Source organism: Myotis davidii, unplaced genomic scaffold, assembly GCF_000327345.1.
Source record: "Myotis davidii unplaced genomic scaffold, ASM32734v1 scaffold292, whole genome shotgun sequence".
NCBI lineage: Eukaryota > Metazoa > Chordata > Mammalia > Chiroptera > Vespertilionidae > Myotis > Myotis davidii.
The window spans coordinates 688,317-714,471 of record NW_006285042.1 but is presented as its reverse complement, the minus strand read 5'-3'; the positions used below and the strand labels follow the sequence as shown (position 1 = coordinate 714,471).

Here is a 26,155-nt window from a genome sequence, read left to right as displayed (position 1 = left end):
AGAGGTCCTGTTTTTTTTTTTTTTTTTTTTTTTAGTTTTATTCATTTCAAACGGGCCGGATCCGGCCTGCGGGCCGTAGTTTGCCCACGGCTCATCTATAATCACTTATCACTCAAATATTAAAACATTATTAACTGGTTTAGTAGGCATATGACCATCTGGCATTTGTATAGCACTTCTGAAAATGAAGTGACTGATTAGATATCATATTCTCTAATTAATTTATGTAACTGCATTCCATGATGTATATTTAACAAACATGAATCTTTGCCATAGAAGAGGGAATTGACCAAACTACCTGCTGACCAGACATCAGAAATTCTCTAAGAATTCCTTTGTTGTGAAATAGTATGAACCTGTGTAGTACCATATGAATTAATGGGCAAAGCAGTTGATGGGCACTGTTCCTTTACTCAACAAACATTTTTTTTGAGTAATTGCTACCTGCTTGGTACTACTGTCCTAAAGGAGAAGAGAAACAATTATTCCTTTAAGGAGCTCAGTTTCAAGGGTTAGTTAAAAGTTAGCAGAATATGTTAGCAAGCAGTGGAGTGGGAGATGCTGGATAAAAGGTGAAGAGATTAGCCAAAGAACATATACGCATAGCCCATGGGCACAGACACGAGTATAATGGGGGACATTTGTAATAGTGTCAACAATTTTTTTAAAAAAGGTAGCAGAATATGCCACTTTGGTGTGAAGATTGAGATGGAAGCAAATGAGAATCGACATATGCAAAAAAAGACTTTCCAGAGCTTTCCTTATCCAATTTAAAGCAAAAAGGTCTGAGAAATGAGGAGTGCCACAAATCCCTCTATCCAAAAGAAGTTTTATGGCCATGAATAAGATAAACCTGCACAAATAACCCCTATCTTCCATTCATTTCCCCAATATATTTACCTTTTGACAGTTTGCTGCCCTTGGAAGCCTAAATCTCCTTTCTTTGTACCCACCATTTCTTTCAAAATTTACTAATCTTTGTTAGAATGTATATTAGCCCAAATTCTAGCCAACCCTTTGAGTTATTTATCATGTGAGGTTTCTTCTGCATGATATGCACTGCACAAGTAAATAAACTCTTTTCTCCTGTTAATGTGTTGTTTTTTCTGTTAGTCTAATTTTCAGGGCTCCAGCCAATGAACCTAAGATGGGTAGAAGAAAAAAATTGTTTTATTTTCCTACAAGGTCAAAGATATATAATTAAAATACATAAATATCAGCAACTCCATAATAGAAGTAGGAAAATTGTGAAGTTTCATAAAGTTAACTGGAGCAGCTGTAAGTTGCTACAGAAAACAATGCTGAGGAAAAGAGTACTTAACAGAAAATAAAGTTTCTGACCATGAAAAATGATTAAATTAAACAAAAAGCCCTGGCTGGGTAGTTCAATTGGTTGAAGCATCTGCCTGATACGCCAAGGTTGTGGATTTGACCCCCAGTTAGAGCACATAAAGAATCAACCAATGAATGCATAAATAAATGGAACAACATATAAATGTTTCTCTCTCTCTCTTTCAAAAAATCATTAAGTAAAAACAACAAGAAAAAATCCTCCAAGAAAGTGCTTTAGCAAAGGTGACCAAGAAAAAGTGCCTCTTGCTAAATCTAGAGAGCTCTGATGCATCAGGGCCCATAATTCCATAACTGTGAGTGATGGGCAGTCTCTCCCTCCATAAAAACACGAAAGGGGGAAATGAATATGAGATAATGACCTAACCACAAAGGGACAGAAATAACCTTTGCAGAAAGCCCAGCTATAAAGGAAGCAAGAGAAATTTGCATAAACTGTTACAACTAAAAGAGGAGGGAAGCTGCTGAAGCTTGAAGCAAACTTGAAATTAAAAAACTAAATAGATTAAGCAATAAAACAAAATTAAAAAAAGAAAATTAAATAGAACCTAAAGGCTAAAACTATACCACACTCCATCCTAAAACTTCAAATCTAAAATACTGGAAACAAATTCATTATAATGTGAGATTTAAATAATTTTGGCTTAAAATCTAAATTCTTTTAATGAAAATATTTATAACCAACCTGGTTTGGTTACATAAAGCAATGGAATTTCTATTTTAAAACAATTTATTATTAATTAGATTCCCTAGACATACTTCTGTTCTTTAATAATGCAAGAGAAAGTAATCTGGCATATTTGGCAATTACTGTGAGAGTAAAAATTAAATATCTGAATCCATGTAAAGAGTACCTTTAAATGTAAGAGGATAATAGCTGAGGTTAATAGCAGGTAGAATCCATAAATAATGAATATACTACAGGAGGAAGACTATACTAAGAAATCTCAGCTCCTGAACAAAAGAATATATACGCAGTGTCTCTCAAAGCATTCATCATTTCCCTAATTTACATCACCAAAGAAATCCTTTTTAAAAATTCAAAAGGAGCTTTTAGGTAAGACAATAAACTCTGAGCAATGCTGGAATGGATTATACTTGCCTCTCATGAGGACTATTTAATTAACTAGATTTGCAAATCTTCAAGGGCAAAAAATGTGCCATATGTATTATCCCTACCATTTTCTAAATGTCAGGTACTATACCAAAAAAAAATTTATATTAATCATGTGAGGTACACAGGCAATTATCCCCATTTTATAGATGGAAAATTTCAGGCTGAGAGAAGTGGGGCAATTTGTCTAAGGTCTTCAGCCCATAAGTTGCTGAGGTGAGATTCAAACTCAACTCTATTTAGCTCTCCAATATCTAGTAAAGCCTCTGGCTTTCACAAGTATGTTTGCCTGGTACAGTTCTGGTTTTCACTCATTGTCTTAGCATGATTAAGACTACCCTAATCATCATTTACTTTGTAGATTAAATGTGTGAGAGCATGGGGGTTAAAGGGGGGGCTGAGGATATATTTGTAATACCTTAATAATAATAATAATAAAAAAACTATAAAAAAAAGAATTAATGCCTTTTTTGCTACCAACAAAGCTCATGTCCAATATTAATATCCTATCTTTAACTCTTCTTTGAAGGAAACCTTCATCAATAAAAAGAATGTCTACTAAGGGATACAGTTAGCCACAATAGTTTCAATACTTGCTACTAACCCATCCAGACTGTTACAGGCAATGAAAAGTGTGCTCACTCACACACACATGAGCCTTAGATGATCTTATGAAAAAGTTATTTATGATAAAGAATGCGTTTGTCATGCAGTCTAACTTAAAGCTAAATTTTAGTTCACTATTTTAAAATATTTTTAAAACTGAGAAATGCAGCTGCAGTTATTCAAAGAATAGTTTCAGTTTTTTTTAAAAAAAAGACCCACTGACTTCTGGAACATGCAAGTTTCACTTTAGTAAACTAAAATTTAAGTTAGGCTGCCTGAGAAATCACTCTGAGAAGGCTCAACTGTATCATAAATGACCTGGGAGCTAAGTAATTTGCGTGTTTGTGCTCTTTTTATTGCCTCTAAGAATCTGGATGGGTTAGTCACATCAAAAACTGGGCTGTCTCCAGTATTTCATTTTTAGTCCACGTGAAATAGAGATGACAGGTTATGTCATAGCACAATAACCATATCTATCCATGCCCTCTTTACTTAGGGAGATCAGGTTAACATGCTTAAATACACACACATGTTCTAATCATCATTACATATAAACAATTATGGCAATTTTTGGTTTTAAGGGTTCGAAAAGGTAATTGACTATCACTGGCTCCCTCTGTAGACTTGGCCCACAAACATTTCTTAAGTGAGTAAGACTGTGTCCGTTACATTATATTCTTGTTTTACTTTATGTCCTTTGCTTGAACGCACATCTGGTTACTACAGTGCTGTAACTCAGAAATTTACAGAACAATGAAAAGAATAAAAGAAACAGATTAGAAAATTGAAGAAAATCCCAAACCCAAAAATCCTGTTTTCACTCAGCTGTACTCTAATAAGATATATGTAGCCTTCTCAGGTCAACATTCCTCTCACCAAAATTTTTTACCTGAAATTCCTCTGCAAAGTAATCACAGCAGACGGAAGCTTCTTTAATCTCTTCCTAGTTTGGAAACCCTTCCAATAAGCTTGAATCAAACATGCTGCTTGATGTAGTTTCTGAAATTAAATGCCAGAATTTAGAGACATCTCTAAAAAAGATTTTTTTTTAGAAGTTTACCTCTTAAATTATCAGCCCTGGGGAAGCATTAATAAGTTGGGCAGGAGGCAACATTTTCATAGGCCCATGACAGGGAAGACCTAAGAATATTAAACCTGACCTCCCAAAGGAGGTATGTTAGGCTCACTTCGGCAATATATAGAACAGGGGTGGGCAAACTTTTTGACTCGAGGGCCACAATGGGTTCTTAAACTGGACCGGAGGGCCGGAACAAAAGCATGGATGGAGTGTTTGTGTGAACTAATATAAATTCAAAGTAAACATCATTACATAAAAGGGTACTGTCTTTTTTTTTTTAGTTTTATTCATTTCAAACGGGCTGGATACGGCCCGCGGGCTGTAGTTTGCCCACGGCTGATATAGAATGTATTCAAGATATAGTCTGATGAGCTTCAAGTATTTTATAGTTCTGCTTATTTTACCGTTTTAACTTCTTTGCTTGACAGCTTAGTCAAAGATTCAAGGTACTAAAATCAATCCATAAGTAACCCTTTTTCCCATCAAACTATGGCTACTCTGGATCTTAGAAATAACTTAAAAAAGGGGGAGAGAGAGCAAAAAAAAAGATTTAAGAGGCTATCACTCCAATATTTTGAAACTAAAGTGTTTATTGAAATGTTAGCAAATAATTTTTATAATTGCACATTATTTTTATAATTTAGTACCTGCTCTTCTACTTCCTGATAGACCTTCGGGCTTAAAAGGCTAATGAGCTGTCTAAATTCATGACAGAACTCTGTCCCCGGCTTTTGTTTATTTAGTAGACTTCTGAGTCCTGAAATGGAATAACAAAGATACAACTATTAATAATAAGATGATTTTGTTATCTTATCAGTATTAATTTAAGGTTAAAAAGGCTAATTTAGAAACAAATGAACCCAAGATTAATCACATGATTTTTCTTTTTCCTTCTCTCAAAGACTTGTAGATTGAGATATTTAGGATACTCCTCTGTCCTAAGAATTATGTGCTCTGTGTCCTAACAGTTCTTGTACGATCTGATGCAAAATATGTCTAGTCAATCTCTTTAATCAAAAAGGGGGACTGGAATCATTGTGGTAAGTCAAAGAGTAGAGATACACAATTTATTTTCTGTTTTAACATAAATACCTTAGACTAAAACATTTTTAAAAAGATAATGAATACATACTTTGTAATACCTACCCAGTGGAAACACTTAAGCAGGCTATTTGTCATTATTATTTTTTACCTATTTAAAAATATGTATCTGTATATATATTTTTGTTGATTTCAGAGAGGAGAGGGACAGATAGAAATATCAATGACGGGAGAGAATCATTGATTGGCTGCCTCCTGCACGCCCCCACCCCCACTGGGGCTTGAGCCTGCAATGGGGCACGTGCCCTGACCAGAATCGAAACGTGGCCTCCTGGTTCTTGGGTCAATACTCAATCACTGAGCCATGCTGGCTGACCTATTTATCATTATTAAAGTTATTATTAAGTAATACAGTATACAGTAATACAAATAATTTGGGGCAAATCAATAGCTTCCTGAGCAAATATTATATAAGTGCTATAACAGCATAATACTGCATTTTCATCCAAAATAAAACATAGTAGTAGTATGAGGTACAAAGTAAGTATAATTTCCAAGGCATGTTGAAATGATGTATTATAACATATATATTCAAAATAAATAAGTAAGCTACAATGGCTTTGGAGTGCACAATTGGGGAAGCCACTATATGGACCTTTTCATGATTTATATTCTCTTTAAGAATGATGTTCTCAGCAATATTAATAATTGTAAAATATTTTGAAGAAACTGGGTAAGTTCTACTATTGAGAAAAGAAAGGAAGGTGAAATTCCTTTATAATGAACTTTTGTAACAGTCGCATTTCTATAGAAGAAATTTATAGAAATTACAGATTTTAAAAATGTACACACACCTGGCACAAAATCAACTAGAGGGTTTTATTACTGGCAATTTCTCTCCATCTCTGTCCCTTTAACACAAGATAATTACAATGTTCACAGTAATGTCTGGTGCAAGACAAGTTACTAAAGTGCCATCAAGAATTATAAAAGACCATTGTAATAGTTTTGGTATTAAATCCATCACATTGTATTCTAAAATTTTAAAATTTACATATAATATAACCCTGCATAAACAGGTATATTTAATAAACTAGAACCCATTTCTGCACCATGTTGAATAAGAATAATAAATTAATGGCTCTGGCTAGCAAAGAAATAAAACAAAACTAACATATAACTTCATTTAGCAATTGAAAAAACAACACTGTGTGATCTTGAATAAATTTTCCATGTCTCTGTTCCCGTTGCTATCAAATAAGGATAAGAGTAAATATCTCATAAGGTTATGAGGATTAAATATTTTAAAGCATATAATGTAGAGTAGTATTTGACACATAGTAAATGTTCAATTAAATGAAAGCTACTATCTGGGAAGGGTAATATACTGAGCCCTTTCCATCTTAAATTTTCTGACTTTTTATTCACATACACATTTGATTAAAAGGGAGGGAGATGTTTTGTTTTTGAGGAAAGACAGTGAGGGAGTTGAAGTGTAATTGTTAATTGATATAAATATCAAAAGGGCTGTCAATCTCTCAGGCACAGATTTACTTTCTCCAGTAAAGTTGGTAAAAGGTCACCAATCTTTTTGGTCATAATTTTATAGCACTATATGGTATATTCTATACACAACCTTTTTGTCAGAAGGAAGTAAATATTCATTGTAAATGATGATGAAATATTCATTCATCAACAATGTACCATATGCTATCTGTTAAGACATGAAGATAGCTTGATTATATAAAGACTTTTTCCTGAATTGGTTACCTGTTGTGATAGGGTTTTATCTGCACATTTCAGTTAGAGACTTTTTCAAAACACAGGAATTGTTTTCCATAAACCATCAATGTTATTTTTTCAAAACTCAAGAAAAGAAAGAACATATGTACTACCTTTGTAGCAGGCACTTAGTCTTAGTAAAATCAAAATTTCCTGATGGGATTCTGCCATCAACAGTAGAAGCTTTGTAGCAGTACTTCTTAGGACTGGACTAGGAGTTGATAAAAGCTTGAAAATAACTTCATCTAAAATTGAATGCAGGGTTTTTGCTTCTATTCTGAGTAAATCACCACTAATAGAATAAATAAAAAATAAAAATGTACAATTACTAATTGATACATAGATATCACAACAAGTTAAATATAAAATGTTCAGCAACTTGATGCCTGGCTGTGGCTAGAAACATCAATGATGAGAGAGAGTCACTGATCTGCTGACTCCTGCATGCTCCTACTGGGGACCCACCCACTGGGGACCCAGCCCACAACCCAGGCATGTGCCCTGACCGTGAAACGAACCGTGACTTCTTGGTTCATAGGTCGACACTCAACCACTGAGCCACGCTGGCCGAGCAGAGGGTAACTATTTTTTAAAAATGTATATATATAAAAAAATGTATACCTTAGTCCCAAGAATGCAGCACAATAAATCAATTAATATTTACTGAATTCATACTGTATATATAAGGCACCATGCTAGGTAAAAATAGGTAATACAAAGTGGCCAAAGGCCCTCCTCAGAAAAACTTACAATCAACTTGTGGAGTTAAGATAAATGTGCAATATATTAAACAGATGAATCAAAAGCTTCAAGGCTACAATAAGAGAAAGCAGCTTAGTGATGCATGAAAACAAAAATGCTATAGGAATTCAATTATCACTTTCTATAGAAAGAACTTTATTGTTCTTTAGGTATTTCATTTCACTAAAAACCGAATCTTGCAGAACTGATGTCTTGAAAAATTATCTGACACTTAGAAATAGTCAAAAGGCTAAGGGATTACTGGGGATCCTTTTACTCACCTCTCTAAGGAGTATATGATTTTCTAGGGATGTGCACCTTTGTTTGGCTATCTACGCACTATTAATTAGGATATTTTGCAATTCTTAAAAGGAGAAATTGCTTTGTAGAAGATAATGGCAATGACGCTTACCTGAGAGCAAAAGATTCTTATTCAATAACACCATAAATGACTTCTGTGCAGTAGAAAAAGTGAGGGTTGTACCTGGTACTCTCTACCAGTTCAACTTCTGTGATACAATTTTCTTCTGGTTCCTCCTCCATGCTCCACCCAGAGATTTCTGACCATTCTTTCTCAGTCTTTTTTATTGGATCTCCTTCCCCAGGATTTTATTTTCAACCAATTTCCTTTCTCACTCTATTCATATTTCCCACTGAGCTTATTTATCTTCTCTCATGCTTTTAACATCATTTGTAGGCTGATTACTCATAAATGTACCAGATTTCTTCCAGAGGTCACAGTTTATCTATTTACCTGTCAACGGACATTTGAGTCGTCTTGTTTTTGGCCATTATAAATAAAGCTGCTATAAACATTTGGGTACACAATGGAATACTACTCAGCCATAAAAAAGAATGAAATACTACCTTTTACAAGAGCATGGATGAAACTCGAAGGTATTATGCTAAGTGAAACAAGCCAGAGAAAGACAAATATATGATTTCGCTTATATGTGGACTCTAAAGAACAAAATAATAAACAAAACTGAACAAGACTCAAAGATACAGACTGATGGTTGATAAAGGGAAGAAGGTCTGGGGGAATGGGAGAAAAGGTGAAGGGATTAAGAAGTACAAATTGGCAGCTACAAAACAGTCACAGAGATGTAAAGTACAATATAGGAAATATAGTCAATAATATCATAATAACTATGGGGCCAGGTAGGTATTTGAAATACTGGGCGGACCACTCTGTAAAGTACATTATTGTCTGACCGCTATGCTATACATCTGAAACTAATACAGAATATTGAATGTAAACTGTAATTGAAAAAACAACCCCGAAAAACAAGTTTGCCACCCTGACTACATGAAATGCCACTAAATGGAAAAGAAATCTGAATGAATTAAAAATAATTGAATCTATGCTAGTTATTATAACATGATATTGGAATCTTGTACTTAGAATACAATATTTAAATACAATGATAGCTAAAAGAAAGACATGGTTTTATTAGTATGTAGTATTTTTCTCTTTTATAAACTTGAGGAATAAATGGCAATTCTTTATTCAAATAAGAAATTAACAGAAAATAAACATCTTGAAAATAAAAAACACACTTTGTGTACAAGTCTTTACATGGACACTCATTTCACTGCCTGATGAGTATATCTATCTTGTGTTTAACATAATTCATACTGAATCTGTCATCAGTCTCCCCACACCAACTCCTTATATTCTTTGTTTAGGTTATACCACTGTCTAATTACCCAATATGACACCAAAACTTTGTCATATTGGTGTCATACCTAAATGCATCTTTTATTGTGTCCCATATCAAAACGTCACCAAATCCTGCTGATTTAACAGCTTCATTAATGTTTAATTGATATACAACAAACTGCAAATATTTAAAGTGTATAATTTGATAACTTTTGACTTGTTTCACCACCATAATAATCAAGATAATGAACATGACCGTGGCTGGCATGGCTCAGTGGTTAAAGCATCAGCCTGCAAATCGAAAGGTCCTGGGTCCGATTTTGGTCAAGGGCACATACCTAGGTAGCAGGTTCCCCACCCCAGTAGGAGCATATGCCAAAGGCAACCAATCAATGTGGCTTGCTCTCTCCTCTCTCACCCTCCCCTTTCTAAAATCAATGGAAAAAAACAAAAATCAATCTATCAATCTACCTAATGAACATATCAACTCCCCCCGACCCAAGTTTCCCTATGTTCCACTGTGGTCCTTTTCTCTTTGCCCTCCCTGGCACCTATCTCCAAACATGAAGACAAAAATGCTAAAGGAATTCAATATAAGCATAACCAATGGACATAAGACACCGGGGGATAGGGAAGGCTAGGGGACTGTCTAGGGTGGGGGGGAAAATGGACACATATGTAATACCCTTTGTAATACTTTAAGCAATAATAATAAAAATAAAAACAAAATAAAAAATAAAAAAAGACACCTTAGCCAAGGCACTGACCATGACAAAGTGAGAAAAAAAAAAAACTGCTATAGGAATTCAATTATCATATACTTAATACAAAAGGAATTTTATCCTTTGGTATTTCCTTCATTATACTAACAACCTTATCTTGCAGATGTCATGAAAATTATCTGAAACTTAGAAATACTCTAAAGGGGATTACTGGTTGTCTTTTTACTCACCTCATTCAGGAGTATGTGATTTTCTAGGGGTATGCAATCACTAATGTATTTTGTCACTAAAAATTAGTTTACATTTTCTAGAATTTTATACAAATGAAAACATACAGAATGTATTTTGGCCTGTTTTTTTTCGCTGAGCACAATTATTTTGATATTCATCTGTGTTACCACATGCATAAAAAGTTCATTTGTTTATTGCTGAATAGTAATCAATTGTATGGATACACGTTTATTCGCCTTTAGTAGACATTTGGGTTGTTTCTAGTCTTTGGCTATTAGAGATAAAGCTGCTATGAACATTTGTGTACAAGTCTTTGTATGAACAGATGCTTCATTTTTCTTAGGCAGTGGATTGATAGATCATACAGATGCGTATGTTAAAAAAAACTGCCATACCATTTTCCAAAGTGAATGGATCTTTTACCACTCCAACCAACAGTGAATGAGTTCTTCCATATCTCTAACACTTAGGTAAGTCAATGTTTTAAATTTTAGTCACTTAACAAGTGTGTAGTGACATCTTCCTAATTAATAATGTTGCTAACCATCTTTTCACATGCTCATTTGCCATATACATACATATATACATATACTAGGTGTAATAGTTATTATGATACCAAAACTTTTCTTCAGAAATGACAGTAATTTTTCTTCACTAAGTGTGAGATTTGTATAAAATCTTAAGCTCTCAGGTAAGATATCAATTCAATAATAAATTTCCAGTATCTTATTTTATATTCTTTTCTTTCTGATAGACAATGGTAATAAGTGACATGTACACTCCATTTGCAATTGATTTCAGTAAAATTGGAATAAAATTGGTAATGTTGCTAATCAAAAATAAAAAATTATAAGTATTTTGTAAAACCAAGTCACCTGTTGATCTGTAGTATGTTCTGTACCATATTCATGACTGTAGATCCTATTTGAACATTATCAGTTTGCAGTAAGTGCAAGAAATGATCACTTTGTAGTACTAAAGTAAGAGGGAAAAAAGAAAAATTAAAACAAAGATTCTATGTTGATACAATTTGGTCCTTTCATATCCAAATCAAAGCATGACTATTTCTGCTAAACTTCCTGTCTATGTATACCTAAAAATAAAGATTTTAACATAGGCAGCTTAAAAACTATAAGTTAAGTCATTACATTTTTATGGACAGTTATTATAAATAGTCAGAGAGCAACCATCAATACCAAGCTAAGAATCTCTTAGCTCTCCTTAAATGAAAAATAAAATATATCCTAAATTTGAATCTCTTTTCTAATAGTGAATTTCAGCAAATAAAATCAAATTTCTTATGAAGAGAGAACATGGAAATGGCACAAGTATCTATAATCACATCCTTAAAAAATTTAATTCTGTTATAAAATGTATCAAGTTTGCTAACATTTTGTTTTAAATAATAATAAAAATCATTAAGTACAAAACATTTGCTTTTATTGGTTAATAATTTTTAGGCTCTCAGCAGCCAGTTATGAAGACGTGGCATTGGATGCTTACTGCAAATTGTTTAACCTCTCAGAACATTCATTTCTTCACCTGGAGAAATGAATAAATTGTCTCACAGGCTACTGTAGAATGTTGAAGAACAGGGTGGTTTCCGATTAAATGTTAGTTTCTATTCCCTTCTCCGCTAACTAATCAGAATTGTAACTAAAGTGGGATCAGGTATATGGCAAGGAAGTTCTGTTAACACTCCCCTAGTTTCTACAAAACAACTTACTCCTTTTCCCTGAAGGAACATATTTGATTTCTTTCACATGCTGACTACTGTTCCTCATGTCTATTTATATATAGTATAATATTTCAGTATTTCACTAGAAACCAATTTTTTAAATGTTTAAAAGCTTCAGAAAACAGGTCCACTACTATAAAATACTTCTAAGGCTTCTTATATTCCATTACTTTCATAGTAAAAAAGTTCTTCTAAGTAGCAGGGATAAGTATAACATTTCATTTTTACCTACGTAAAGATGCTTTATTAACTTTTTAATTAACTTTGAATTCACTATGATTATCCTTTTAAGATGTTGACAGTGATGGATGATTAATTTCTAAATTTACTAATCCACCAAGGGTTGCAAAATAGCGCTATTCCATTATTTATTTTTCACTTATTGGTTAGATTACTTTTACAGAGAGAAATTTCTCATCAATATGTAAGAAAAGGCAAGATAAATGCTGGAGTCTCCATTTACCAAAATGAACTGATTCCCTATTGGACTGTAATGGCAATTTTTAAAAATAGTCTCATAGTATTTGCTGTTTCAATCTACTGTAGTTATTATTCTGATTACCATTCAAATTTACCATTTTTGACTAATATAAGCCTCCTTATTTTGGCTCCTGAGTCCTTTTCACAGAATCCCAAATACATTTTGATTGCACCTTTCCTATCTGGTATTCCATATATTTCAGGTTTACTTTGCATATTTTCTATTTTGGATCTGCAGTCAGCCATTTCTCAAAGCAGCTGATTCTTTTTAGAAAGAAAAGGTTATTGGAGACTCCAATTTTGTACCCACTTATTTTTTGCATATAGATTTCACAACTGCTTAATTTAGTTTTAATATATACTCTATTGATATTTTAAATCTACAGATGATCTGAAGAATATTGTCATTTTTGTTAGTTATTATTTTTAAAGGATATATGGCATATGTTTTAAATTATGCAAGTATTCTCTCTTGCTGTCTCTCTTTTTATGAGGTATTTTACATCCCACTATAATAAAACTAAGTACTTTATATTTTTTGTAAAATATTTCTTTAAATTGGAAACGTTATAATAGTATTTGTTCCATAATGGGAAACAAATAATGTGTTTTCAAAAAAAAGGAATTATCTAAGCATATTCCTTAGCTCTACAGAAATATAACTACCAAGAATATCTATAATAATAAAAGCATAATATGCAAATCAACCAAATGACCAAACAGCAGAATAACATCCAGATGGCCTTCTGGACGACCATGCTGCCAGCCAAGGAGAGTGCAATGTGATTGGTCGGGAGCCCTGCCATTGCCCCACGATCGATGGCCCCGCAGAGGGAGGCCCAGGCCACAGGACTGGCAGCGCTGTGGCAGGTGGGCGGGGCCTCCCTCTGTGGGGCGATCTATAGGCCCCATGATTGATCGTCTCACAGAGGGAGGCGCAGGCCACTGGCCAGTGATGCTGCGGTGGGTGTGTAGGGCCGGCCAGCGATCGCCCTTCAGAGGGAGGCCCAGGCCATCCAAGTGATTGCACCCCACACCTGTCGCCTGCAGAGGGAGGCAATCGGTGGCAGGGGAGAGGGGGGCAGTGCCGCACAAGTAGTGGCAGTGGCAGGGCCAGCTGCTGGCAGCCAGGGGAAGGAAAGCCCCCATAGGCCCTGATTGATGGCCAGACCTAGGGACCCTACCCGAGGAATCCCAAATTGCAAGAGGGTGCAGGCTGGGCTGAGGGATGCCCTCCCCCTCACCCCATGCACAAATTTTGTGCAATTTTGTGCACCAGGCCTCTAGTTAGTTATATAAACTGAAAGTAATTGCCTTGGGAAAATGGGACATGAAGTGAAGCATGAGAACCAGGGATGATATTTTCTGTTTAATAATCCTTACAGAACTATTTGACTCTTTAAATTATTTGTATGAATAATCCTGAGAAAAATAAAAATTCAATTTAAATTTTAATTTCTAAAATAAATAAATGTTTCTACATTGTTCCATTTGTCTTTCAAAACAGAAAAATGCTCCCATAATTATAATTAAGGATTACTTTCTCAGTCATAAGAAAATATAACACTAACATATATTTATATTTCTCAATGTAAGTGTAGAAATAGCCTATAAAATAACTTTAAAGTTCAATAAAATGTCATTACATAAAACCTTACCCTTACATAAAAAGTCTATGTACATAGGGATTTCTCTCATACTAAATCTCAAATACAACTGTAATCATTGAAACTTAAAAAAAAAATTTCCTCTCTAAATTATTAAAATTATTATTAATTCTTATCTTGGATTTGCTAAATAGAAAAAGCTAAGGAGAAAGTTATATTTTAGCAATTTTCCCCTTAATATATTCACATTGTCAATGTTGGCTCTTTAAAGCTGGAATGTTCAAATGGACTTTTATTTTCTTATATGTGGGGTTATTTCAACATGGTTTCTTTTAATTATGGTTATGCTTATAGTTAACGAAGTATGTATTTTTAGAAAAAAACCCCAACTGTTAGCATATGACTTTATAATGACTCAGTTACATTAAATATCTTTTCTCTTACCATTTTGGATAAGTTGAACATGGCCTCCCACAAGCCAGAAGAGAGAATCAGTCACAATGTGGAAAAAGTGTAGTAATTCATCTTTTTCTTCACCCTTAACACACACACAAACCAAAAAAACCAAGTTACTTTTCTGTAATTGCTTTATGAGAGAGAAAAAGAGAGAGAGAGAGGGAGAGGAAGAGGGACAGAGAGAGAATGAATTGATTTCTGAGGAGTTAGGGGACCTGGTGTCTGGATCTAACAGTTATTCATGAGGTATGTCATCTTGAAGCCTTTACTTTTTTAGTTTATAAAAAAAAAGTAACTTATAGGCTACTCTACTTACTAGACATGGTTGTTACCCTAAGATTAAATAAGACAATGAAAGTAGTATAAAAACTGGAAGTGGTTACACTAGTATTTCTCAACACCTCTGGAGCTTTTTAAATATACCATGCACAGGCATTGGTGCAAACACAGTGATTCTAAATCTCCAAAGGTAAAGTCTGAACATTGTATTTTTACAAAGTTAGATGGATGACTTGGTTATACACCCAACGGTGAAAATCACAATATGCAAATGTAGGTGTCAGCATGTAAAGCGTTATTAATAGTGTATTTCAGTTGCAGCATCTATTCTTTGACTCCATGAGGGTAGAGACCATGTTATTTAGCTCTCCACTATACACTCAATATCTAAAAACGACTCTTACAATTAGCAAATGTTAAGTCAATAGATAAATGACAATTTTCCTAGCTTCTTCTTTTCTGGAATACAGGGTGAAAATTATTCTAGATTAGATAAGACATAAGAATTAGTCTGTGGCATAGCCAAAAAAAGAAATCAAGTCCAACAAAATGTCCATAGTTCATGCCGCTTTAATTGACCTGAATAAAATGAAATCTAGCAAATTTGCAAATACTGATTTAGTGCTAGCATCCCTCAAAAATGGCAGTGGAAATTCTACAAGTGGAATTTGTAACCTAGTACAAAGAAGGCATATTCTCCACTACTAAGTTAAATTCTATGCCAACAATGAGTCTTACACTCAAACCACAATATGTTGTCCATGTCATTTAATTTCACTTATATAACTTTTTATTTCTTGTTTTTTAAATTAATAATATATTTGTCTTAGGTTTTCTAAAAGAAATATCTAAAGAGCTTGACTATTTTACTAGCCTGAGTTTTGTTTGAAGTACAAGACTGTATCTATTCCTTATATTCTCAAAGCATCTCAAATAAAACTTAATATCTCATGACGACTTATATAGCTTCGTAATTCACAAAAGTTGTGCATCTGCTCAATCTCTAATGTAGCAGTAGACTCAAATGTTCATATAACCAAGAACTCTTCCAACATAAAGGAGTTACAGCATTATAGACCTATGATTCCTTATATATTCTACAACCAAATTGATGTAATTGACACTAATGAAACATTACACAAACAACTGCAGAATTCATATTCAGGTACGCAGGGAGTGCTTGCTTTTGCATGATATCAAGTTAAATGAAACTTGTGCATATTTAAACTTTTACATGGCTCTGATATGTGTGTTTCAATTGAGATAGCAATGTGCAAAGCAAGGACTGCTTACAAAGAAATACTCACCAAGATAAAAACATATGGAGGCCATAAAACAAGTCTGAAAACATTTCAAAGGATTTAAATGTACAGTGTGTGTTATCTGACCATGTCAGAATTAAGAAATGGATAACAGTTATAAAACATCAAGAAAATCCTCAAATATTTGGAAATTAAGCAATATACTTCTAAATTTATTAAAATTAATTCTAAATTCTTTTATTATTATTATTATTATTATTATTAAATCCTCACCCAAGGATATCCTTTTCTTATTGATTTTAGAGAGAGACAGAAAGATTGATGTGAGAGAGAATCATCGATCAGTTGTCTCCCGTACATACCCCGACAAGGGATCAAACCCAAGACCTTTTGGTGTACAGGAAAATGCTCCAACCACCTAATTCCAAATTCTTAATTCCATGGGTCAGGAAAAAAGTACATATAGCATCTAGTACAATTCATCCAAGAAATACTTGTTGGATTGATATGACCCTATGTTAAGGTTGAAATATTTTGACTAGAGAAGATTTGAAAGATCTAATAGAAGGTTCACTTTTATTTTGCTTCACCATTGGAGTTATTGAGAAAAGCCTTGGGGCTAGAGAACACTTTCCTCTACTGTTTTTTAAGTAGAAGGTATGTTTTAGGAAACTGCTATGGAAATAAATGTCTACAGGTGCTGTTCAAAGTTGCATAGTAAGGCAGATCCTTCAAAAAGTCAAACAGTATGCTTCAGCCAGCATTTAAAACTTTTTTAATGTAGACATTTTTTTTATTGTTACTTAAAAAATATTTGAATTTACTATTCTAATTATACATTCAGCCCAATATTGTACATTTGAAAAATAACGTGGGACATCTTTTCAAGAATTTAACTGTTTTGGCTACAAAACACAAAGCACTAAATACACACATATACCTTAGCTGCGTTGATGAAACACGTTTGCAATTGCCTTCCCAAAATCAGAAAATTTTCAGCAGCTGATGGAAGTAATTCATTGTAAAATTCCTCTGCATCTTCTCCTGGCTCTAAGCCCACACAGCAATGGCTGAAATAAGAGCACAAGTTTGTGACTCAGGTTGGGTTAATTATAAATTTCAATTGAATGCTAAAGCTTCTATAGACACTGTGCCTTAATAAGAATTTTTAATATCTTCCTTTAATTGTCAAGCCAATAAAGAACTTTGCTGGAAAATTATTTAACAACTTTCTAGAAAAGAAAGTCATGCGGGCTTTGCCTATACTTAGAGCCAGGACTCATGTGTCCTAAAAACCTATTTGTCAACTCTTTAGGAAACAAAATGCACTTGACTCACATTAAAGAGAAATGAGGTAAGTTTTCAGTGAATGGACTACAAACATTCTAAAAGTAATAGGATATCTTGATAGTCTAATTTGTTAATAACATTTGTGTTAACGGATACATTTTAGACCTCAAATAGCTGAAAAAATAGCCAGGGTGAGATTAGTCTGCAAGGGACAGATTAGAAAATCAAACACTCTAATTTTATACCAATTCAACTTTCTAATAGAGCTAATTTCCTAAAAGCTGCAAAATATTTGACTGCATATTCCTTACATCAGAAGAGGAAACTCAAGCATGGTCTCTATACGTGTCATGAATAAGTACTGCTATCTGAGGCTTTTCCACAACATATGCAGACACTGATGAGCAATAGTGACTACAGACAGATTATGCTAAAAACTTAACTGGCTAATGCTCAATGTATCTATTTTGTTTTTGGGTTTGCACATCAAGTCCTAAAGTCAATAGACTAATGCTCATATGTATCAGTTTCTGTTTGGCTCCTAAAGTTACTTATTTAAAAATACCTATTTTTACAAAGAACATTAACAAATAAAATCATCCTATATAATAAAGAGGCAATATGCAAATTGACTGCCACACCCTCACACAAGAGGGCCACCACAAGATGCCCGACAGGGAGGGCAGTTGGGGGGAACCAGGCCTGCAAGGGAGGGAAGTTAGGGGCAACTGGGCTGGCAGGGAAGGGCAGCTGGGGACTTTCGGGCTGGCAGGGGAGCAGTTAGGTGTTGATCAGGCTGTCAGGGGAGTGGTTAGGGGGTGATCAGGCTGGCAGGCAGAAGCGATTAGGGGCAATCATGGAAGCCAGGTGCTTGGGAGCCAGCAGTCCCGGATTGTGAGAGGTGGCAGGCTGGGCTGAAGGACACCCCCCCCCCCCCACCCCACCCCCCCGCTGCCAGTGCACAAATTTCGTGCACCAAGCCTCTAGTGTTTTTTATATATTCACAAACATTGGCTTCCACTCAAGAGAGCACAGATCAACCACTATTTTCATGAGCTTACACATCTAATCAAAACGAAGACATAGAGCTTTATTTACTTACTAAAGGCCCGGTACACAAAAATTTGTGCACTCAGGGGGGAGGGGGGTCCCTCAGCCCGGCCTGTGCCTTCTAGCAGTCCGGGACCGCTCGGGAGATAACGACCTGTTGGCTTAGGCCTGCTCCCGGGTGGCAGAGGGCAGGCCCAATCCCTAGGTGCAGCCCCTGGTTGGGCTCAGAGCAGGGCTGATTGGGGAGTTGGGGCGCCGCCCCGTCATGCACAGAGCAGGGCCGACTGGGAGGTCGCGATGCCACCCTCAGTCAGGCTCAGGGTAGGGCCGATTGGGGGGGTGGGGCACCACCCCGTCACACTCAAGGACGGGTCGATGGGGAGGTTGCGGCGCCCCCCCCAGTCACGCACAGAGCAGGGCCAATAAGGGGGTTGGGGCACTGCCCCGTCACACACACAGCAGGGCCCATCAGGGGGGTTGGGGCTCCGTACCCGGTCATGCACAGAGCAGGGCCCATCAGGGGTTTGGGGAGCTCCCCCCTGTCACACACAGAGCAGGGCCCATCAGGGGGTTGAGGAGCTCCCCCCGTCACTCAGTGCAGGGCTGATAGGGGAGTTGGGGCACCGCCCCGTCACACACAGAGCAGGGCGGATCAGCGGGTTGGGGCGCCGCCCTCTATCACCCACAGAGCAGGGCCAATCAGGGGTTTGGGGCGCCACCACTGTCACACTCAGGGCAGGGCCGATGGGGAGGTTATGGCTCTACCCCGTCACACACAGAGCAGGGCCCGTGGTGGGGGGGGTTGGGGTGCCACACCCTGTCACACACAGAGCAGGGCCGATCAGGGGGTTTGGGCGCTGCCCCCTGTCACGCTGATCCCAGTGCTGGAGGCCTCACGGTTCTGCTGATCCTGGTGCTGGGAGGCATGTTACCCTTTTACTATATAGCATAGAGGCCTGGTGCACGGGTGGGGGCCGGCTGGTTTGCCCTGAAGGGTGTCCTGGATCAGGGTGGGGGTCCCCACTGGGGTAGCTGGCCAGTCTGGGTGAGGGGCTGAGGGCTGTTTTCAGGCTGGGGGGGACTGAAGCTCCCAACCGCTCCTTTTTTTTTTTTTTATTCTGGGTCAGCTTTAGCTTGAGGCTTGGCGCCAGCTCTTAGGCCTCCACTGCTGAAAGTAGGTTTCTGGCCTTTGCTTACAATGTTGCGATCCTGCTGGCTGAAGTCCTGTGGTATTTGTTACATAGTTTCTTAAACTGCAGGCTCAGAGGCCTGCAGCCGCAGGCGGGGAACGTTGGTTTCCTCCGTCACTGAGGCAAGCAAGTCTCATTTTAGTTTCAAGCTGCCTGGCTGCCGGCAGTCATCTTGGCTGTCAGTTAATTTGCATATCTCGCCACTTAGCCAATGGGAAGGGTAGCGGTTGTACGCCCATTACCATGTTTCTCTTTTATTAGTGTAGATGTAAATAATCTTGAAAATCAAAGTATAAAAAAGTACTAAGTATACCTCTGTAGTTTTTTTTAAAGTATACGTTGAATCTGTCTTTCACCTAATAGCAAAGTAGGAGTAAGCAGTTTCAAAAGCTAAATTCACTTAGTAAAGCACACGTTCAGTTAGTTAATTTGGAGGTGGCTTAGACAATGAGAACATCTGGTTTATTTTATCAACTCTTTCAAAATAAAAGATTTTGATCTCTTTTCTCTAAATTTTTAGCATGGCAGTAGACCAGTAAATGCTACTTCTAAATATTGACAGGATTGGGATTACCTAATGAAATACACAGTTGAGATAGCTAAATCAACACAGTGAAATGAATAGTTTCTGTTCTCCCATACTACCTTTGCTTATGCCTTTCATTTCAGCACCTATTTCATTCTGCCTTGTACAATAAATTCATATGACTGTGACACCCATCTCTATGGTAAGTTTTTCCAGTATAGAGCCCGTGCCTTAATAGTTTCATTTCTTCCTATAATTCTCAGTCAATAAAGAGTCTACTGGCACTTGGAATTCAATGATGAGCAAAAGACATGATCACCATCTTCATAGAGCTTATGGAGCAAAATTTTAGACAGTGAAACATTCACATATATATATATTTGTGATGAAAAACAACATATAGTGTGAAAGAAAAGTACAACCATACCTACAATAGGAGGCTGCCAATGTTTCTTAGGCAAATGAATAAAAAGGAGCAAATGTTGAAAATAAGAATCTAACAATATATTTCCCAAGAACACAGACTTATTGCTTCATTTTACCTTAATATCTGTGTAAGCTGGGAAATTGTAGTCCAACCACCCTGGATTCGAGAACAGTCTTGACTGAGCACCAAGAGGCAATATCGAATGAGGTCATAACAATATATATCCTGTTTGATTTTCTTCAACTCTGAGCTTCCTAAAGGTGTGTTGTTTATTATTTCTAAGGCAAAAGAAAATAAGATATACTTACTTTTACTTAATAAATTCAAAATCTATTTTTTATAGGTTGAATAGTAACTAAAAATCATTTAAAAGAGAAAGCACTGCTTTATCATGATGTTAAGGTTTCTATGAACAAATTACAGTGAACCCTTTATTTTAAGGATCTTGAGTTAATGGACTTGGGATTTTTTGTTTGTTTTTTGTTAATCCTCACCTGAGGATATTTTTTCACTGATTTTTAGAGAGAGTGGAAGGGAGGGGGAGAGACACAAGAGACAGAAACATCAGTATGAGAGAGAGACATCAATTGGTTGCCTCCCAGGTGAGCCCCGATCAGAGCCCAGGATCAAGCCTGCAATTGAGGTCCATGCCCTTGACTGGAATCGAACTTGGGACCCTTCAGTCTGCAGACCAACGTGCTATTCACTGAGCCAGACTGGGTAGGGCCGAGCTTTGGATTTAATGGACAAAATTTCCAGTCCTTATGTCATATGTGAAAATTAACACCCTGTTAATTTTAAAATGGTTTTAACGAAGATTTGCTTATAATTAAATTAACAAGTTATTTTTTATTATGAGTTCAGTTATTTTTAATAAATTTTAGCAAATAGGCATCGATGAGAGAGAAACATCCATCAGCTGCTTCCTGCACACCTCCTACTGGGGATGTGCCGGCAACCAAGGTACATACCCTTGACCGGAATTGAACCTGGGACGTTTCAGTCTGCTGGCGAACACTCTATCCACTGAGCCAAACCAGTTAAGGCTCTGCAGCAGGTTTAAGGGATGCCAGCCAATGTTCAAACATGCGCTAAACCACAGCCCAGCTGTGTGCATTTTGTTTACTCGTGGTGACCGGTGAATGCACACATTTATTAGACCTATTCAGTATAAATTTAAAATTATAGTAATACATACAGAAAACTTTTCTATGAAATTAAACTTTTCATACATACTTAATTACACAAACATGTCTATATAAGTAAAACAGGTAAACTAATTTGTCAATTTTTTAATATATGCATTCGGAAAACCTACTTTATACTATAATAGACTTTGGGCTTTAATAGACACCCCCTTGCTGGAATTAGTCCATTATAGTGAGATTTTACTGTAGAAACAAATACTAAAATTGTACCCATGATAGAACTGTTTTATTCCTTAAACAGTATTAGTCAATCACAAAAAGATTTTCTTACCTTTTAACTTCAACAGTATAACAGGGACATTCTGCTCAGGACTTTTTGCAACTTCAGCAGCTAGAGATAAAATCCTTGGGTCTGTACCTGGCTTCATTTCTCATATCACCTGTATTTTAACAGAATCAGGAAAAGAAGGGTCAAATACCCTAAAATATTTACTCCCTAAAGTTTTGAAATATAGTTTCAATATAAATGAAAACTTAACGTTACTTGCTTTGTTTGGGAAATGAAAGGTATATTTTATTTTGTTTTTCATTTCTCCCTTATAGAAATCTCTGGTTTTCCTAAGTAGTGTACCTCTAAAAGAGAGAAGAGACCCCTATACTTCACTGTAACAGCTACAGTGGGTATTATTTATTGTGTACTCACTAACAGTCAGGAACTGTGTCTGGGGCTTCACATTCACTTTTTCTTATCTGAACAACAATCCTAGGATAGGAATTAATTTTCCTTTATCATAAAAGAAAAATCGCATATGCATAAAAGAGCTAACATAGGCCCAAGACTGCTATTTTTTCAAAGGTCTCCTTACAAGGCTGGTCCTCGGCTGGTGTCTAGAACTTGGATTTTAGGTTTCTACCATCCCCTAATAAGAATGACTCACTGTGCCTAAACCATGTGATTTATGCTGAATGCCTACTTTCTTACCTGAAATTTGGAATCTGGTACATGGTAACAGAGATTGTCTACACAACTATCCTCCAATAAAGACTCTGGTCACTGAATCTCTAGTGAGCTAACCTAATAGACAACACTTCAATATGTTGTCACAACTCATTGCAGGAGAAATTAAGAATGTCCTATGTGACTCTACTGGGAGAGGACTTTTGGAAGTTTGTACTTGTTTTCCTCTAGATCAGTGATGGCGAACCTATTGAGCTCAGCGTGTCAGCATTTTGAAAAACCCTAACTTAACTCTGGTGCCGTGTCACATATAGAAATTTTTTGATATTTGCAACCATAGTAAAACAAAGACATATTTTTGATATTTTATACATTTAAATGCCATTTAACAAAGAAAAATCAACCAAAAAAATGAGTTTGCGTGTCACTGCTGACACGCGTGTCATAGGTTCACCATCACTGCTCTAGATCTTGCCCCATGGGCCTTTTTGATTTTGTTTTGTATTTTTTCATCACTATAATAAATCACAACCCAGCCAGCATGGCTCAGCGCCGACCTATGAACCAGGAGGTCACAGCTGGATTCCCAGTCAGAGCACATGCCCGGGTTGCGGGATCAATCCCCAGTAGGGGGCATGCAGGAGGCAGCCAATTGATTCTCTCTCATCATTGATGCTTCTATATGTCTCCCCCTCTCCTCTCCTCTCTGAAATCAATAAAAAAATATTACAAATAAGTAAATCATAGTCATGAATACGGTGATATCCTGAGAACTGTGAGCCCTCCTATCAAATTATTGAACCTGGGATTAGTCTTGGAGATCCCCAACACACAACTCACAAATGCTGTTTAATTATAAAATAATCAAAGCTTATTTATAAAAACAGACTGAATAAAATCAATTATCTTAAACAGTTTTAAATCCACATCCCAATTCAATTTGTTGTTAAAGCTTTTCTTTATAAAAATAATTTAAAGCATTCAAAGCTCAAAGATATCACTTTTTTTTTGATGCACACTGACCACCAAGGGGTAGACGCTCAATGTGGGAGCTGCCTCATGGTGGTCAGTGTGCTCCCACAGTCCCTCCCCCCACGGCTGGCTGGCCCCCACATAGGCCTCAATCACCAGCCAGGCTGAGGGACCCCACCCGCGCACGAATTCATGCACCGGGCCTTTAGTGTTTAAATAATCCATAATATATCCATGGCATAGAATACTGTGCATCAAATCAAAGAATGAAGGAAGTCTATGTGTATTGATGTTGCAAGATCTTCAAGACAAACTCAATGAAAACATATCACAAAAGAGAAGATAATACAGAGGGCTACTATTTATATGAGCAAAATTAGATTTAGATTAGCAAAACTAGTTTCATCCAGTGTTTTTGCTTTTTAAATTTTTAAAACTGATTTTTAGAGAGAAGAAAAAGGCAGAGGGAGAAAAAGAGAGAAACTTCGATGTGAGAGCAAAACACCAATCCCTGCCTGACCTGGAATCTAACTGGCAGCCTCTAAGTGCCCGGGACAATGCCCAAACAAATGAGGTCACACCAGCTAGGGCAGTTCCATTCAGCTTTCTAAGAACATTCTGTGTGAAAGACAAGAAAGGCATCTGTATTAGTATTTATTGCTGCATAACTAATTGCTGTAAAACTAGCAGCTTAAAACAAGAAGCATTTATCTCTCACAGTTTCTGAAAGATATCACTCTTAAAAAAGTACCATATTTTATATGCATACGCTATTTAATCCTCATAACAAGACTGTAAGCCATAATCATCTCCATTTTACAGATAAGAAAAATAAAGCTTGAAGAAGTTAAGAAACTTGTCATGGTTCCACCAGCATGCATTCAAATTCAAATCAGTCTGATTCCAAAGTCTACGGTTTTAATTACAATGTTTATAATATTCCCTCCCATATAAAACAGTAAAAAACACAAAACATACCCAAATCACCTATTCTAAATCACTTTTTTAGCTATTATTCACCACACTTGTCCATCCTTATATTGAAGAGTTGGCCATAATACATGCATCCCAAATCATTCCTTTTTAGGTAAAATATGAATCATTTAAAAAAACAAATTTTCAGGAACTATTTTAAAGAAAGTCCAGCACATCTTCCGGCACATAGCAGGCATACAACTTTCCAAGAATGTGGGTATAGATACCTCATTTTTTTCAATGGCAACATTAAGCTAACCTTCCTCTATCAGAGTGAATCAAAATACAGCAGTCCCCCCTTTATCCATGGTTTTACTTTCTGCAGTTTCAATTACCCATGGTAAGAGGCCCAGAAATATTAAATGAAAAATTCTGGAAATAAACCATTCATTATTTTTAAGTTGCAGACCATTCTAAATAGTATGAAATAGATGAAATCTTGTACCATCTCACTCCCTTCTGCCCTGGATGTGAAGCATCCCTTTGTCCAGTGTCTCCAAAGTCTTTCTGCCAACTAGTCACTTAGAAGCCTTCTTGGTGACGACATAAGACTGTTCTGGTATTGCAGTGCTTGTATTCAACCCTTATTTTACTAAATAATGGCCCCAAAGTGCAAGAGTAGTAATGCTGGACAATTTGGATATGTCAAAGAGAAGCTGTAAAGTGCTTTCTTGAAGTAAAAAGGTGATTACCGTACAATAAGATATTTTGAGAGAGAGACCACATTCACATAACTTTTATTAGTTTGTTATAATTGTTCTATATTATTAGTTATTGTTAGTAATCTTTTACTGTGCTTAATCTATACTGGTAAACTTCATCATTAATACTAATGATGTACATAGGAAAAAAATATAGTATATGTATGGTTTGGTGCACCTGTGGTTACAGGCATCCATTGAGGGGGAGAAGGGGGCTGGCTGTATATTTAAACATCTCCTCTACTGGAAGTCATTCAGAGTGTATGCTATAATCAGTAATGCGGTAATGAATATTAATGTACCCTGGTACATGTCTTTATGCACTCATCTGGTACTTTGTAAGATTAATTTTCCTTGAAGTTGTATTTATCAGTTTTATAATTTCTATGTATTCAAGCATAATAATCTCTTCCTTTATGGCTCCTGCCATTGGTGTCATGCTCCCTATCCAAAGACCTAAATATATATTCTCCTATTTTTGTGGTTTTGTTGTATTTTCATTTAACTTATTTATTTATATCTCCAGTACATATGTTATTTTTCTGAATGGTGTAGATGGGAATCTAACTAAATTTTTTAAGTTAGATGAGGTTCCTGGTGAAATAAGAACAAATGCACATGGCTGTCATAAATTCCTGAGATAATTAGTCATGGACAGATATAACAGAAACTATCTGAAATTGCACTTTAGTGTATTTTTGGATTTTATGTAGTTCATTAATCTATTTGCTCATCCCTTGGCTGGTACAACATAATTTGAAAGTTCAC

General features: G+C 36.1%; 1 protein-coding gene across 1 annotated transcript in view; it reads right to left on the bottom strand.

Moving 5' to 3' along the window:
- Positions 1 to 26,155, bottom strand: part of IQCB1 (IQ motif containing B1) — a 57,663-nt gene that overhangs the window by 27,462 nt on the left and 4,046 nt on the right. The window contains exons 3-10 of the mRNA XM_006755347.2: positions 22,113 to 22,221; positions 20,749 to 20,911; positions 17,091 to 17,220; positions 14,598 to 14,691; positions 11,204 to 11,303; positions 7,085 to 7,263; positions 4,796 to 4,905; positions 3,960 to 4,069 (exon numbers count right to left, since the gene is read on the bottom strand). Of these exons, the coding sequence (XP_006755410.1) occupies positions 3,960 to 4,069; positions 4,796 to 4,905; positions 7,085 to 7,263; positions 11,204 to 11,303; positions 14,598 to 14,691; positions 17,091 to 17,220; positions 20,749 to 20,911; positions 22,113 to 22,209 (983 nt within the window). The 5' untranslated portion in view covers positions 22,210 to 22,221. The remainder of the gene's footprint in view (positions 1 to 3,959; positions 4,070 to 4,795; positions 4,906 to 7,084; positions 7,264 to 11,203; positions 11,304 to 14,597; positions 14,692 to 17,090; positions 17,221 to 20,748; positions 20,912 to 22,112; positions 22,222 to 26,155) is intronic.